At 43.6% G+C, this 17,750-nt stretch overlaps 1 protein-coding gene across 2 annotated transcripts in view; it reads right to left on the bottom strand.

Moving 5' to 3' along the window:
• Nucleotides 1-17,750, bottom strand: part of SPTBN1 (spectrin beta, non-erythrocytic 1) — a 197,155-nt gene that overhangs the window by 72,016 nt on the left and 107,389 nt on the right. For both annotated transcript variants that reach the window (XM_056567751.1, XM_056567752.1), the window contains 4 exons: nucleotides 12,616-12,767; nucleotides 4,832-5,005; nucleotides 4,285-4,376; nucleotides 1,468-1,548 (listed from right to left, as the gene is read on the bottom strand). In XM_056567751.1, the coding sequence (XP_056423726.1) occupies nucleotides 1,468-1,548; nucleotides 4,285-4,376; nucleotides 4,832-5,005; nucleotides 12,616-12,767 (499 nt within the window). The remainder of the gene's footprint in view (nucleotides 1-1,467; nucleotides 1,549-4,284; nucleotides 4,377-4,831; nucleotides 5,006-12,615; nucleotides 12,768-17,750) is intronic.

The raw sequence follows: 17,750 nt of genomic DNA, 5'->3' as shown, positions 1-17,750 counted from the left end.
CCGTAATATGTACGAACCATCTGATACAAATAACATTTATACTTCATCATGAAAAGAGCTGTACAGTCAGAAGGTTTATTCTAAGTTTTTTTTTTCTTTTTCTGTTTATGACAACCGCATTTTTTAGGTTTGTCTGTTATTTGGAACTTATATGTGTTTGGTATATGCAGGTAACATACTCTGCTTCTTGTCACATTGTGCAGCTGTTAGTGAATATGCATAATCACGCATTCACTGCTATTACAACGGCAGGAGGCAGGGTGTGAGTGTGAATTTTGTTACCATTATGCTGCACCTGACGTCTGAAAGGTCATAATGTCAGTTCCAGCTTGAGATACCAGTGGGCGTATCTGAAGTAGGATCAGTGTCATTTGTACCTGAGTATTGAAACCCCTCAGTCGGGTGGTATCATTGCCATGACTAAGAGCTTGTGCTCGAAACACATCGGCATTTCACTCCCGTTTTATGAGTGACATGTCACTTTCCACCATTGGAATGTCTTTTTAACCTTGTAACGTTAAAGGGGTACTCCTGTGAAAAACTTTTTTATTTTTTATTTTTTTTATCAACTGGTGCCAGAAAGTTAAACAGATTTGTAAATTACTTCTATTAAAAAATCTTAATCCTTCCTGTACTTATTAGCTGCTGAATACTACAGCGGAACTTCTTTTCTTTTTGAAACACAGAATTGTCTGCTGACATCATGACCACAGTGCTCTCTGCGGACACCTCTGTCCATTTTAGGAACTGTCCAGAACAGCATATGTTTGCTATGGGGATTTCCTTTTACCCTGGAAAGTTCCTAAAAATGGACAGAGATGTCAGCAGAGAGCACGGTGGTCATGATGTCAGCAGACAGTTCTGTGTTTCAAAAAGAAAAGAATTTCTGCTGTAGTATTCAGCAGCTAATAAGTACAGGAAGGATTAAGATTGTTTAATAGAAGTAATTTACAAATCTGTTTAACTTTCTGGCACCAGTTGATTTAAAAAAAAAAAAGTTTTTCACCGGAGTACCCCTTTACGTTTTAATTGCGATGACCTGGGAGCTGGATTCCTTCTTTTTCATCTGTCGCCAAAATTTAAAGTCCCATTGACTAATAAGCTTTTATTGTTGGATTCCGTACAAAGACCTTCTTCCAGGAGAAGGTCTTTGTACTGAAACATTGTTGTAATGTCATCACCCTGTGTCTCACAGTCTTTGATTTTCGCTTACTTAGGTATATGTGTGTTTTTTTTATATTGTGGCGATCGCTCTTTTGTGTATTTTGCATTAGAGGCACATGTGTTTACCTGTTCCAGATATTTATATAGTGCGTATACAAACTGGTAATGTTGCTCCGATGTAATTCTTATACCTTTCTGTGAGACACCAGTGATGTCATATTTTGATTTTAATCATTTTATTTTACTTCTTTTCATGTCTTGTCTTTTTTAAATTGGAAAAACGTAAACCTTTTGTGGCCTCACCTGTGTTTATGAATGAGTGCGTTGAATGCCATGCCATCTCTCCAGCTGGTTGTAAAGTTATGTATATTCACATTCGGATACCTGAAACACAAAAAGATTTATAATAATACAATTCTAAAACCACAGACAAATTATCTTTTAAAAACTATAACGACAGAGGACCATGCACAATAAAGAAAGTGTCACTGCTATGTTCTGTGCTAGGTTTCCTGCAGGTGCGCAGCTTTTCATAAACTAAGGCCAGGTTAACATGACAGAACCTGCGCCGGAAGAATTCCGTCCGAAGATTCTGAATGCAGACCGCGTGGATATTGCCGTCCCAACAGAAGGCAACGTCTGCGGAGCAGATTCGGTCAGAACATTAAGATGGGAATATTCTGAAGAAATTCTGCATTTTACCCTCAGGCGGCGGAATCTCGGACTGAAATTCAAAAGCGGAATTCTGGTCAGAAATTCCATAGTGTGAACCCAGCCTTACAATAGCTGTTGGCCAAATGCTTGCTAGGCCAACAGCTATTTTTCCCAATTCCACCATATACATGCAAACTCAGCAGAGTGTGTATGGACATAAGCCACAGACAAACACTTTTCAATAACTCCAATCTTTCTTTTAACCCCTTAAAATCTGCAGTCAGGGTATAGCTAGCAATAAACCAGCCTGATAGAGGCCATAACACTCTTTTGGCCCCACCGTCAGGTGATGGAGCTGGAAACATTTGATGTAGAGTGCATATGTCAAGTAGACACTGCAAAACAGTGTGTTAGGGTCCGTTTACATGGGCGTATTTGTTTTTAAACTTGCAGCAGATTTCTCGCTGCGAGTTAGAAAAGGGGCGGGTTTTCCGAGCGCTAGCCGCAGATTTTCGTCAGTGGAATTTCCGCAGTTGAAAATCCACCTCAGACCCCAATAAAGTCAAAGGGGTCTATGGCAGATTTCCAACAGCGGAGATTCCGCTGGTGAAAATCGGCTGCGGATAGCGCACCATATGAACGTACCCTTAGGCCTCATTCCTATTGGGAAACACCCTGACAGAAACCTCTGCCGTATAGCTTAACTTTGTGGCATCTTTCATATATTTCCATGTTTAACTTTATGCGGGTTATATAGAATATATATATATATATATTTTTTTTTTTTTACTGGTTCCTGCTCTATGGAATGGCACAAAGGTCGGCACTATTCTATCCAGTAGAAAAACGTGAAACCCAGTATGGAAACTAGCCGGAAGCCAAAATGGCACTTCTCTTTCGTGTGACTGGGATTAGCGGATACACATTTCCTGACACATACAGCCTACGGGCGACACAAATGTGGTGTGTTAGAGCCTTACAACACAGACCATAAAAATATATATAGGTTTCTATAGCCTGACTCACATTTCAGCGATCAAACAAACTTGTAATGCATTTCAATCTATATATATATATATATATATATATATATATATATATATATATATATATATATATAACTCAGCGTGTGTATGTATGTATGTGTGTATGTATGTGTGTGTGTGTATGTGTGTGTGTGTGTATGTGTGTGTGTGTGTATGTGTGTGTGTGTGTATGTGTGTGTGTGTGTGTGTATGTGTGTGTGTGTGTATGTGTGTGTGTGTGTATGTGTGTGTGTGTGTATGTGTGTGTGTGTATGTGTGTGTGTGTATGTATGTGTGTGTATGTATGTGTGTGTATGTATGTTCCACAAAAACTTCCAAACCGCTATATATTAACATGAAACTTGGCACACATGTTAGTTATATGTCAACAACAAACATAGGATAGGTGATTTAACCCTTACTTACCCCCATTTGCCAGGGGCGGGGTTTATGTTTAAAGTCCTATACAAGTCTATGGGAAATATATGTTACTGCATAACTTCCAAACGGCTGGAGATATTTCGATAATATTTCGATATATCCACTTAAAATATAGGATAGTTAATTTAACCCTTAACTACCCCCATTTGTGAGGGTCGGGGGTTTTGTTTAAAGTCCCATGCAAATCAATGGGAAATGTATGTTCTCACATAACTTCTGTACGGCTGGAGATATTTCAATACCTGGTACACATATTACAGGTCAGAATATGAGGACAGGATGGGAGGTGGGGGACAGGAGGTGGGGGACGGGAGGTGGGGGACGGGAGGTGGGGGACAGGAGGTGGGGGACAGGAGGTCGGGATAAGAGTTCGGGATAGAAGGTCAGGATATGAGGACGAGATGTGGGGATGGGATATGATGACGGGATAGGTGGTCAGGATATGAGGACAGGATATGGGTTGGGATATGACAACAATATATGAGGACAGGATATGAAGTCAAAAGCTTCCTCCTTTGTTTATTTTCCTCCCCAACAAGGATTAGGAAGGAAAAACCGGGCAACGCCGGGTATTCAGCTAGTAGGTTATAAAGACAACAAAACTTACTAAAATTCTACCACCAGTCAGCTCAGGAGCCAAAGGTCATATTTACATGGCCTAACATATACCTAGGATAGGTTACCTGGCCTGACACCGAGGCAACAAAGAGTTATTTGTCATGCTATACGGCTAAATCTATTACAATAAGAGAAAGTGAATATGAAAGCAATAGGTCGAAAACAATCCACACACTGGATTAGTAAGTAAACCGGTCTAATGTATGCATATTTCTTAGCACAGCCCTACAATCCTGGTTATTTGGACACAGAATACGGTCATTTATGTCCACCGCAGTAATCCAGTTAGAGAGGACATGTTTGTAGCCAGTGCAATTGTTTTTATGAAAACTCTAAACTCTGTAAGAAGATCTTTTGAGGTAATCTTTTAATCTCTACTCACCCAGCTGTCTTCATCTGGCACCATAAAAGCAATGCATCCTTAGCAGACTTCTTCTCCTTGTTGTCCTCTGTTTCTACACTGATATCTTGAATCTAGCAGAGACAAAGGGTATTGAGTAAGCAGATGCCCGCACATGGCCGTCAGGTGGCATGCAGCTTTATTTTCACTAGTAACCAGAGGGGTGAACTAGAAATTCTAAAGTTCACAAGTAACATATGACAATAATTCACTATTCTGAATAGTTACATCTGGCCTGGAAGCAATAAGGTCAGAAACCAAGTAAAGAAATGCTAAATAAACGATAAATCGAATGCTACAAAAATAATGAACAAATCCCCCTCTAGTTCAGTCACTGGTGTCCGATGAATCTATGACGATATGATATACCAGTGGTCTCCAACCTACGGATCTCCAGATGTTGCAAAACTACAACTCTCAGCATGCCCGGACAGCCAACGGCTGTCCGGGCATGCTGGGAGTTGTAGTTGTGCAACATCTGGTGGTCCGAAGGTTCAAGATCACTGTGATATATGATCTATAATGTTACCTGGAATCTGAGGATGATGGTCCAGATAAGGCCAAGAGTCAGTCTGTGGTTTCCATCAACAATATCATGTGATCCCATGTTCTCTAGATGGACTCTCTGTTCTTTCAAAAACTGCAGAGCTTTATCAACATTCTCCAGACAGTGGATACGCATTCTTCCCTTGGTGGGCTTGGGCTGTGAAAAAAAAAATTCCAGAGATTATACAATATGTCGTGGTAGAAGATGAAAGGCTAGCCATACATATTAGAAAGCATGCGTCACATCGTAGAGATGCTGCAGATTTTCTGCATGCAATTCTAGCACTTCCAGTATCAGAAGAATGGACATGATTTTATAAATCTCAGTTACACACTACAGAAAAAAAAACTGTGTTGAAATGACCCTGTGTTGCGGACTTTAAATCTGCAGAATGAATGTTAACTGTTCGTCGGATTTGCCGCAGATTTATTGTGGTTTGACTAAGTGGTCATTCACACGTACAGTATACTGCGCAGATTTGATGCGCAGGATTTTCTGCTGCAGATTTCAATGTAAAGTGAATGACTGAACACAGCTTGAAATCCTGCACATCAAATCTGCACAGAATACTGTACGTGTGAATAGACCCTAAAAAGGAAAATCATATATCATTCCCTGCACAAGCACAGCGAGGCACAATGGCACAAACACACCAACTCACCTTGGAAAACCTGCACAGCTTGGTTCAGATTTTCCACTGCATGTGGCTGTAGACTAAAATGTATATTGTGCCTACTAGTATCCCTCCTCAATAAGGGAGAGGGGAATAAGTTACTGACACATCTCAAGCAGCAGCTTGTCCATCTTGAAGACAAAAGCATTGGGCCAGTTAAAATCCAACTGCCCGATCCCCAACTTCCTCCTAGCATCTGCCATCAGGACACCCACATACATAGATAATACGTCAGGCACTCATTTAATGTGTATGGCCACCTTAAAACAAATAAAGGATACGTGTATATGTGTTTCGAAACACAGCAGTAAGCCAACCTGGAAACCTTCCAGTTATGAGTGGATTTTCAGGAGTACGATAATTATCCCCCGAGCCCAGACTAATACCAGGAGATCAACAGACCTGGCTTTCCCCTGTATGGCAGGTCACAGCACAATATTTGTGGCTCACTTAGGCTGCATTCACATCTCGTTTTTGCATCACATGTGGTATTTGCACAGAATAGAAAAATGTCCATGTTTCCTGGAATACAATTTTACAGTAGATTGGCTCAGAATCCTTCAGTGTTCTTGTAAGTCCCTTGTTACAAATCTAAGAAGTACCTCTGGGAAGAGCGGAATGCACTTGTGGCTCCATGGTCAACCATCCTTTGCCAACCTTGGTCATGGACAACCATTGTTATAAGAGTTTTGAAGGATAAAATTTCTGATTTTACCATGAATGTGTACTTGGTGGACCCCCATAATCAACAGTAGAAGTGAGTGGGGCGGATCTTAAATACACAACAAACTACTTTGTCTGGGTAAACAATGTAGCGGCCATGATGCTCCAGAGAGAACAGGGGCCGCCTTTAACCTACTGAACAGGTGGAGGGTGGGGGCTTCGGGCGAGACTCGGCAATCTCATGTTGATAGCCTACCCGCTATATGGACCCAAATTATTTATCTTGTTACAATAATCATTTTGTGCATGTCAGCATGGTTCCTTGGCAGTCCAACATACAGGGAATGTTGAGGATAGTAAAATGTCAGCATGGACTGAGCACCAGGCTGTATATTCCCAGTTTGCGGACGCAGCTTAAACTTTAATGTTAATAATTTAGGTGTGGCGATAAAACCGATGCTTGTGTTACATTCCCCTCTTTACTTTTCAAGAGAATGTTGTGAACATTTAGCACAGAATAATGTTTGATATTTGTCTAATTTTGTATTTAAAATGTATCCAATTTGGTAATTAGACTGGAGGGGGTGCAAAATTAGGGGGACAATGGAATAGATGGCTGTAAGGATAGAGGGGCACGAAGGTTTTTTTTTTTTTTTTTTTTTACTAATTTATTCTACTAAAGAGACTATGGCGACATATCCCACTAGATGCCAGGACAGTGGAATGTGTCACAGCCTTCCATCAGAGGTACAGTATATGTTGCTAGAGTCTACCGACATATCTCTGTTTATATTTAAGGACATTTTGGGTTAAAGCCTCATACAGTGGCCACTACAGGACATCTAAACCTTCTGTTGTATCGGAGCACTGTCTTAGGGTGCATTCACACCACGTTTTGGCTATACGCCTTCGGACCGAGTCAGATAATGACTTCCGTTGCTTATTTTTCAACTATCAGTTTTGTTGCCGGACTCAAAACTGTGGCAGACCACGGTTTTTAGTCTGAAAACAAAACCACATACAGTCCAAAAATGAGCCAACCTGCATCACTAGCTGACTGTCCTGCTCTTTGAAATTGATGGGCTACAGAGGGGATACGGCAGCGACTTCTATCAAATTCTCCTGCCGGATCCGGCTGCTGTAGACACAAATAATTAATCTGCAAACAATTGAGTAGCTTTAAACATCTATTGTGTGTACCAACTCTTATTCTAGTCAGAGCTGCAAGAATCGACTAGTAGTACCTTCACACTGTTTGTAGTGTACATTGGAAAAAGGTTAAGGACCAAAACCTCCAATGTATACAATGACATAAGACAAACATACATCAGTGACTTAAATCACACATTGGCGCAGTATACATTTTTTGCAGGATGCTTCTGTGCAGAATAGATTACGCTCTCTTATGCACTAGGCCAAATGGAGACTTTTTTAATCTCCATAGGGTGAGTGTGCGCCTTTGGATACACTTAACCCCTTAAGGACGCAGCCTATTTGGGCCTTAAGGATGCAGACAATTTAATTTTTACGTTTCTGTTTTTTCCTCCTCGCCTTCAAAAAAAAATCATAACTCTTTTATATTTTCCTCCACAGACTAGTATGAGGCCTTGTTTTTTGCGCGACCAGTTGTCCGTTGTAATGCCATCACTCACTTTACCATTAAATGTATGGCGCAACCAAAAATATACTATTTGTGTGGGGAAATTAAAAAGAAAACCGCAATTTTGCAAATTTTGGAAGGTTTTGTTTTCATGCCGTACAATTTATGGTAAAATTGACGTGTGTTCTTTATTCTCTGGGTCAATACGATTAAAATGATACCCATGATTATACACTTTTCTATTACTGTTGCGCTTAAAAAAAAAAAAAAAAGCAAACTTTTTAACCAAATTAGTATGTTTAAAATCCCCCTATTTTGAAGACTTATAACTTTTTCACTTTTTCGTATAAGCGGCGGTATGAGGTCTCATTTTTTGCGCCGTGATCTGTACTTTTTATTGATACCATATTTGCTCATATAAAACTTTTAATACATTTTTTAAATTTTTTTGGGAATAAAATGTTATAAAAAAAGCATCTATTTTGGACTTTTTAAAAAAAAATGTTACATGCACGCGGTTCACTGTACGGTATCATTAACATTTTATTTTAATAGTTTAGATATTTACACACACGGCGATACCAAATATGTATATAACACATTTTTTTAACACTTTTTGGGGGTGAAATAGGGAAAATGGGACAATTTACGTTTTTATTGGGGGAGGGGTTTTTTCACACTTTATTCTTTTACTTTTATTTTTACACTCTTATAGTCCCCATAGGGGACTATTTATAGAAATCACTTGATTGCTAATCCTGTTCAGTGCTATGTATAGGACATAGCACTGATCAGGGTTATTGGTCATCTTCTGCTCTGGTCTGCAGGAAGGCAGCGGATTCAGGTGAGGGGACCTTCGTCTGCCGTGCTGGATGAACGGATCGCCGTGGCAGTGCTGCGGGCGATCCGATCATCCATTTTAGTGACTGTGGTGCTGCAGATGCCGTGATCTGTATTGATCACGGCATCTGAGGGGTTAATGGCGGACATCCGCGGGATCGCGGGTGTCTGCCATTACAGGCGGGTCCCTGGCTGCGATCAGCAGCCGGGACCTGCTGCACATGATCCGGGCATCGCTCCGATGCTCGCGGTTATGCTTAGGACGTAAATGTACGTCATGGCGCGTTAAGTACCACCTCACCAGGACGTACATTTACGGCGCTTGTCGTTAAGGGGTTAATATACACATTAGATTATGCTTTCCTGGCATATATATTCAACATATACTGTAAACACAAGGTGAACATAACCTATTCTGTATAAAAGTAGCACAATAGACAGTGGTAGTATTGTCCATAGAAACCAATGACAATCCAGCTCCCTTTTTTACTAGCGTCAGTCAGAAACCTCAAGCAGTGCAGGCTTCCATAAGTGTCGGTGCCGTTTACAGTCATGTCTGGGGATGATGAATAATGTATTCATTGTGTGGACATTTTACACACCCACTGATAACAGTGCTATCTTTCACAATGCTTTTCATGTTGCATAGCGATCCAGGCAAACAACTCTTACAAAATTACTAGGTGTAGAAGGTAACCCTCTGGGAGGAGGACATGAACCTTTTCCCCCGCTGAACTAATGGGTGGTGTCTGATCGAGTGGAAATGTCATAACTGAGGGCTCTGTGTAAGGATGATCATGTGTCTCTGGAGCTGCATATTATGTAGAAATACCAGGGCCATAATAGATGTTTGTTAGTATACAATGAACAATGCTCCTCTCATTCACAGCTGTAATGACCGTCACAACCAGAAATGATGGAATGAGAAGATCTGCAGACCAGAATTAGCTGCACTTATTACCCCAAATAGTAGTTGTACAATAATATAGTCCTGGGCACGCCAGACTACTGGAGTTCACTTGTAGCATGAAGAAGATGGAGGAGGCCAACAACCCAGAAGCAGCAGGGCCGCTACCTCCTTTGTGCAAGCAGGAGGAGCACTGCCAAAGCCCTGCCAAATTACCTCCAGCAGGCCACAAATGTGCATGTGTCCACTCAAACGGTCAGAAAGACTCCATGATGGCCCAACACCGTGAAGGATGTTTGGTATTTGCCAGAGAACACCAAGATTGGCAAATTTGCCACTGGAGCCCTGTGCACTTCACAGATGAATGCAGGTTTGCACTGAGCACGAGTGACAGATGTGACATCTGGAGACGCCGTGTAGAACGATTTGCTGCTTGCAACATTCTCCAGCATGACCGGTTTGGCGGTGGGTCAGTAATGGTGTGGGGTGGCTTTTCCTTGGGGACCGCACAACCCTCCTTGTGATTGCCAGAAGTAGCCTGACTGCCATTAGGTAACGAGATGAGATCCTCAGACCCCTTGTGAGACCATATGCTGGTGCGGTTGTCCCTGGGTTCCTCCTAATGCAAGACAATGCTGGCCCTCGTGGCTGGTGTGTGTCAGCAGTTCCTGCAAGAGGAAGGCATTGATGCTATGGACTGCCCCGCCCGTTCCCCAGACCCGAATATAATTGAGCACATCTGGGACATCATGTCTCGCTCCATCAACCAACGCCACGTTGCACCACAGACTGTCCAGGAGTTGGCAGCTGCTTTAGTCCAGGTCTTGGAGGACATCCCTCAGGAGAACATTCGCCACCTCATCAGGAGCATGCCCAGGCATTGTAGGGAGGTCATACGGACACGTGGAGGCCACACACACTAATGAGCCTCATTTTGACTTGTTTTAAGGACATTACATCAAAGTTGGATCAGCCTGTAGTGTGGTTTTCCACTTTGATTTCGAGTGCGACTCCATATCCAGACCTCCATGGGTTGATAAATTTGATTTCCATTGATATTTTTTGTGTGATTTTGTTGTCAGCACATTCAACTATGTAAAGATGAAAGTATTTCATACGATTAGTTAATTCATTCAGATCTAGGATGTGTTCCCTTTATTTTTTTGAGCAGTGTACATCCCGTTTTCATCAGGAGTTAAGCCATCAACAATGACTTTATAGTGTTGCACAGTCAATGGGGGAAATTTATCAAAACCTGTGTAGAGGAAGAGTGGTGTAGTTGCCCATAGCAATCAATCAGATTGCGTCTTTCATTTTTCAGAGGCCTTTTTAAAAATGAAAGAGGCGAGCTGATTGGTTACTATGGGCAACTAGTCAACTTTTCCTCTGCACAGATTTTGATAAATCTCCCCCATAATGTGCAAATAGCAAATAGAAAGGCAAAGCAGCTGGCACTGACGGAACTAGACCGTATAGAGGAACGGAGATATGTAGCGTGACCGAACCAGATGATGGAATCCTGTAACGTTGGTGTTCAGCCAGATGGACAACTATGAATCAGCAAAAAGACGAAGGAAAAAGGCGGCACTCACCATGCAGGAAAACTTCTTTATTCATTCAGCGGTGACATCAAGCGGGAGAGCAGGGTGGAGGAGGGGGAGCCGGGACAAGTTGTTTTGTGCGCCTTATGCACTTTCTCTAGCCGGATGTGACGTCTGCGGCGCGCCGTCGCCACATTACATAGAGACTGCGCGACGCAGTCGCTAGGCAACCCGGCACAATGCAAAATCATGTGACTAAGTACAGGGAGTTGTGTGAATCAAAATAGAAACACAAACTTGTTAAACTTTTTTAGATAGCCAGGCTGGCTAAGTAAGACTGTAAGGAATTTATAGTCCAGAACAATCTACATTCTTTATCTGATAGAATGGTGATGCGCTGTTCTAGACTTCTGAACCCCATGATGGTCAATTCGTACTTGATGTTGCAGGCCAGGAAGAATAACCTCGCCTCCTCTCTCCCCGCCTGTACTCCCGGTTCTGGGTCGGTCTCCATAGCGTGCGTGCTTCTTTATCTCCGAATTGTAACACTCAATGAAGGCTTCTACCGTGGGCTCAGGCAAGGAAAGTAGTAGGCAAATAGAAAGGCAAAGCAGCCGGCACTGACTGAACTAGACCGTATAGAGGAACGGAGATATGTAGCGTGACCGAACCAGATGATGGAATCCTGTAACGTTGGTGCTCAGCCAGATGGACAACTATGAATCAGCAAAAAGACGAAGGAAAAAGGCGGCACTCACCATGCAGGAAAACTTCTTTATTCACTCAGCGGTGACATCAAGCGGGATACAGGCGGGGGAGCAGGGTGGAGGAGGGGGAGCCGGGACACGTTGTTTCGTGCGCCTTGCACACTTCCTCTAGCCGGATGTAACGTCTCCCTGTACTTAGTCACATTATTTTGCATTGTGCCGGGTTGCCTAGCGACTGCGTCATGCCGTCTCTATGTAATGTGGCGACGGCGCACACATCCTCTCACATCCGGCTAGAGGAAGTGCGCAAAGCGCACAAAACAACTTGTCCCGGCTCCCTCTCCTACACCCTGCTCCCCCGCCTGTATCCCGCTTGATGTCACCGCTGAGTGAATAAAGAAGTTTTCCTGCATGGTGAGTGCCGCCTTTTTCCTTTGTCTTTTTGCTCCCCCATTATGTGTTCAGCTGCTGAACTAACTTATTCATAGTCTGATCACTTTTTACATCAAACAATAATCTGGCTGTTTGGCCAATAATTTCCCGTGTTAAGAAAGCCATTCGTTTCTGGTACTATTTAGAGATTGCAGATAAAAAAAAATTTTGGTTCATATTATAGAAGGCAGGTTTCTAGATGGCTGACTGTAAACTGTGGCCTACTCATTTATTACACATGAATGTGGAGAAGGCAGTATCACATATAAGATCTATCTATACAGGAAAACGTAGTAAAATGGGTAGTGAGAAACTGCCACACCTCATAACCCCGTGTGAATAGAGAAATACAGTGCAGAAACCATCATATACAGTCATTTTTTAATGTGAGGAGATTACTTACAAGTTTTTCTCCGGAGAGAACTTCCAATAGTTTGATAAGCATCCGTCCATCTCTGAGGTCTGCGTACAGATCAGTAATTCTGCAGGAAACTCGGGCCAGGTGTGAATTGACCCATTTTGTGAAGGTTTTCTTTTGGACAGCCTCACGTTCATCTAGAAGACAGAAAATTAAAACAATGAATGGATAAGCAGAGTTAATTTACACTACAACTCTCAACTTCCTGTGTGGGGTACATACTTGTGTCTGCCTCAGATACACATGTAATGAAAATAATATGTTTATTTAGTTTATTTATAGCAAAGATAACTTAAAGGGGTACTCTGCACCCCTAGGCATCTTATCCCCTATCCAAAGGATAGGGGATAAGATGTCAGATCGCCGTGGTCCCGCTGCTGGGGACCCCCGGGATCTCAGCAGCAGCACCCACCTGCAACGCTGGAGGCTTCGTATCCAGACCACAATGGCGGACGAGTGTGACTTCACGACTTTGCCCCGTGTGACGGACCTCCCATAGACTTGCATTGAGGGGGCGGGGCGGAAAGCCGTACAGGTGGGTTCTGCTGCTGAGATCCCGGGGGTCCCCAGCAGCGGGACCCCGGCGATCTGATATCTTATCCCCTATCCTTTGGATAGGGGATAAGATGTCTAAGGGTGCGGAGTACCCCTTTAAGGGAACAACATAGTAGAGTAAAAATGTTGGTGACGCTAACTTTGGCACTGCTACATCATTTGTAAAGGCAAGTCTGGCATATTTGGATGTACCGTATATACTCAAGTATAAGCAGAGTTTTTCAGCACGATTTTTCGTGCTGAAAACGCCCCCCTCTGCTTTTACTCGAGTGAACAAAAAAACGTTTCTGGCTTTAGCTGTGAGGGGATGGTCCCGGCCGTCCATCTCCGCCTGTCAATCCCTTCAGTGGTCTTCAACCTGCGGACCTCCAGATGTTGCAAAACTACAACTCCCAGCATGCCCGGACAGCCATCGGCTGTCCGGGCATGCTGGGAGTTGTAGTTTTGAAACATCTGGAGGTCCGCAGGTTGAAGACCACTGCCAGGCCTTCGTCATCATCCAGACCCCCTTTTGTTTTCTACTCACCTCCCCAGTTTCTCGGTTGGATGGAAGGGTGAGCTGGTCCGGGCCGTCCATATTCGACCACCTATGTTGCAGGGACCGTCCGGTGGGGAGGGTTAGTCGTTCCGGGCTGTCCATCTTCACCGGGAGGCCCTCTCCGCTTCAGGCCCGGCCCCGAACTAGTGACGTTGCCTTGACGACGACGCACAGGAACGTTCATGCGCAGGGAGGTCACTGCGCTTCATCGTCAAGGCAATGTCACTAGTCCGGGGCCGGGCCTGGAGCGGAGATGAGGGCCTCCCGGTGAAGATGGACAGCCCAGAATGACTAACCCTCCCCACCGGACGGTCCCTGCAGCATAGCTGGACGAATATGGATGGCCCGGACAAGCTCACCCTTCCTTCCAACTGGGGAGGTGAGTAGAAAACAAAAAGGGGGGCCTGGATGATGATGAAGGTCTGGCAATGGTCTTCAACCTGCGGACCTCCAGATGTTTCAAAACTACAACTCCCAGCATGCTCGGACAGCCGATGGCTGTCCGGGCATGCTGGGAGTTGTAGTTTTGCAACATCTGGAGGTCCGCAGGTTGAAGACCACTGAGAAGGGATTGACAGGCAGTGATGATGATTGGGGGGGGGGGGGGGGAATTATGTATTTCCCACCCTAGGCTTATAGTCGAGTCATTAATTTTTCCTGGGTTTTTGGGGTGAAATTAGGGGCTTATATTCGGGACGGCTTATACTCGAGTATATAGGGTATGTATGTTTTATTAAGCGTTTATTTGACATCATTTTAATTCCTGTAAACCATTATGAAACTGCTGTTGACAGTTCTCGATCACAACCAACTGCTCATCTACTATGATGGATAAATATAGGCGTGTGTAGAATAGGTGTATCCCAGCAGCCATGTTATTTGTCACAGAAGAAAACAAGTAAAGGCTTATTATAAAATCTGCTTTAGTATAGGGCTTTAATAATTTATCGGTGATCGTAACAAGTAAAACAATGCAGCTGAAAACATGGCAACCCAGAAACAGTGGTGTAAAACCAATAAAAGTTAACACAATCCATTTAGTCAGGAATCGGTTTAATCCAGATACGAATCCAATGTATTTCTCTGTCATATACGTACACGACACATCACAGATCTACAGCTCCTCAAGAAAAGGTTGCTCCTCCTTTCTTCAAGTAATGTGTTGACATAAAGGAACAGTATTCTTCCTAATGAACTATAGCACAGTAACTCCATTGTTTCGGCCGAGCAAGAAAACAAACGCTATAGCAAAGGAAATTCCTGCACTTCCTCCTCTGCTCAGGCTCCGAGGGGGAAAAGGACGAGCTTCTTCCATGGGTGAGGTATTTGATGTGGAGGAAGGTAGAATGTCAAACATTCTAATTCTTCAGTAAAATGTCACAATGATAAGCTTGGATGCCTGCCCAGTGATTACCATTGCACATTTTATACACTATTCTGCATGCCCATGCTTTCTTAGAAGGCATCTATAGTTCTTGTAAAATTACCACTACAGATTAGGAAAATGGCTTAACGTTCTACTTTGTTCTGGGGAGCTATGTGACATCAGTACAGTATGGCTGTCACCACAGGGGCTGTCACCCAACCTCACCAGTCATGCAACCTCAACAGTAATAGGAGAGATCGGTATGGTCAATTTCACAGTGACAAATCACTTTGGGGGGGGGGGGGGGGTGCACAACAGGGATGAATACTTCTTTTCTGCCCAAAATCCCCTTTATCCTAGAATTGCGCTAGGACCCTGTTAGGATCCTTGTGGTGGTCTTCACAATGCATTTTAAACTACTGCTTTCCTCTTGTGGGATTATGGGAGGAAGCAGTATTGAAATGGTTGCCAAAATCTTGGATACCTAAAAGTTGCTGGTTAAACACTTGCTGAACGAACAAATATTTCTACATACTCCCCCATGGGCATTACAGACGAATGTGCATGTGTTTCCAATAAAAAGGGAGAAATAGTGCTTATCTAAGACCGGACACTTCGAAATTTAACATGCCCAGTGTGGGGGATGTTGGGGGCTCCCATATATACCAGACACTCCTCCAGTCTTGCCTAGATCAGACAATACAGCATTCTTTGTTTTTGTGACCCAAACAACCCATGGTATACCCTATAGGGGTCCATAATAGCTACAACTACAAGTGCCAGGATCTGCTCCCAACACACAAATACAGATATTCAGTACATAGTGACTATGTCTGATTTTCAAAAATATTAACAAGAACTCTAATTCTTACTTTTTCCTTGAGCGTACTGACTACCCAGAGGTAAGAACGTAAATGATCATGCAAAGAAGAGCAGGAAAACGGAAGATGAAGGGGTGTAACGGTTGGGCTACAACAGCAGTTGACGGTTATCTTGCATTAACATGAGGAAGGAAGCCGGCAGCAAGGAAGGCAATAAGGTCATACAACTACTTCACCAAGGTCTGTTTCCCCATTACTGATGTTGAGAATGCACAGGACCTACACACAGGAGAGCAGCCAAGATGGAGACACAGTATAACCTGGCTAGTAATGTCTCACAAGTATCTATTCGCTTTATAGACTGAGAAACACATAAAAATGTCAAAATGTTATCTGCTATGCTTTTCTGCTCCCCAGATAAATGGCTCCATACAATTCCTGAAACGTACTAACCTTACACTGCGTACAGTACAGGAGCAGTGTAGGATACATGGTCAGCTTCAGGAAGAGGACGGAGTTAAATAGTCTTGTCATGATCCCAAAATGAGGAATATTCACAGGAGCGTTTTGGGCATTTGTGTTCTAGCTAATGGTACTATTCTGTAATAGTATGAAAGGGTAAGACTAACAACATATGACTGACCTTACACTAGTTTTTCATATAGCTTAAAAATGCTCTGCAAATGCTCAAATGAACATTGGAAAAGGTCTACCAGATACCTAAAAGCATATTTGACATATACACACGTACACAAGTCAGTGTTGTGTTGCCACAGGTGTACAGTATGTAAGCCATTGCCCTGTATTCCGGGGAGGCCCTAGACTGTGAAAGGAAGCTGAATCAACGGTACGTGAGAGATTTTACTAAGAATAGAACTGAAACACTGAAAAACACCCTCCCCCACATTTACTAGTTAAAAAATCGTTTAGTTCAGCTGGCAAGTTGCTTTCCTTTTTTGACTATTAGTGCCCTTGTATATGCAGTGCCAACTCTTCTGCGGAGCATGGAGATCACACGTGCTTGTGGTGCCCATTGCCGGGCAACAGCGCGATCAGCAAAAAGAACATCACACCAGAGCCTGATGGACTCTCTTGAAAACTTATGGTGGAAAAAGGGTACTTGTCATGGAGTAAAGGTCTATTATTACCGTATATACTTGAGTATAAGCAGAGTTTTTCAGCACAATTTTTTGTGCTGAAAACGCCCCCCCTCGGCTTATACTCGAGTGAACTCTCCGCAGTTGTAGTTTTGAAACCTCTGGAGCTCCGCAGGTTGAAGACCACTGCGGCCTTCGTCATCATTCAGACCCCCCTTTGGTTTTCTACTCGCCTCCCCTCAGTGTGAAGGAAGTGTGAGCTGGTCCGGGCCATCTATGCTGCAGGGACCATCCGGTGGGGAGGATTAGTCGTTCCGGGCTGTCCATTTTCACTCGGGTTGCCCTCTTCTCCGCGCCTGGCCCCAGACTAGTGACGTTGCCTTGACGACGACGCACAGGGACATTCATGCGCATCCCTGTGCGTCGTTGTCAAGGCAACGTCACTAGTCCGGGGCCGAGCCCAGAGAAGAAGGCCTCCCGGGTGAAAATGGACAGCCCAGAACGACTATGGCTGGGTTCACACTACGTTTTGTCCCATACGGGAGCGCATACGGCAGGAGGGAGCTAAAAGCTCGCGCTCCCGTATGTGACCGTATGCGCTCCCGTATGTCATTCACTTCAATGAGCCGACCGGAGTGAAACGTTCGGTCCGGTCGGCTCATTTTTGCGCCGTATGCGCTTTTACAACCGGACCTAAAACCGTGGTCAACCACGGTTTTAGGTCCGGTTGTAAAAGCGCATAC

The sequence above is a fragment of the Hyla sarda genome, chromosome 3 (genome assembly GCF_029499605.1).
Source record: "Hyla sarda isolate aHylSar1 chromosome 3, aHylSar1.hap1, whole genome shotgun sequence".
In the NCBI taxonomy this organism is placed as follows: domain Eukaryota; kingdom Metazoa; phylum Chordata; class Amphibia; order Anura; family Hylidae; genus Hyla; species Hyla sarda.
Note: the sequence above shows the minus strand (reverse complement) of the source record. Positions and strands in the feature narration are given on the sequence as shown.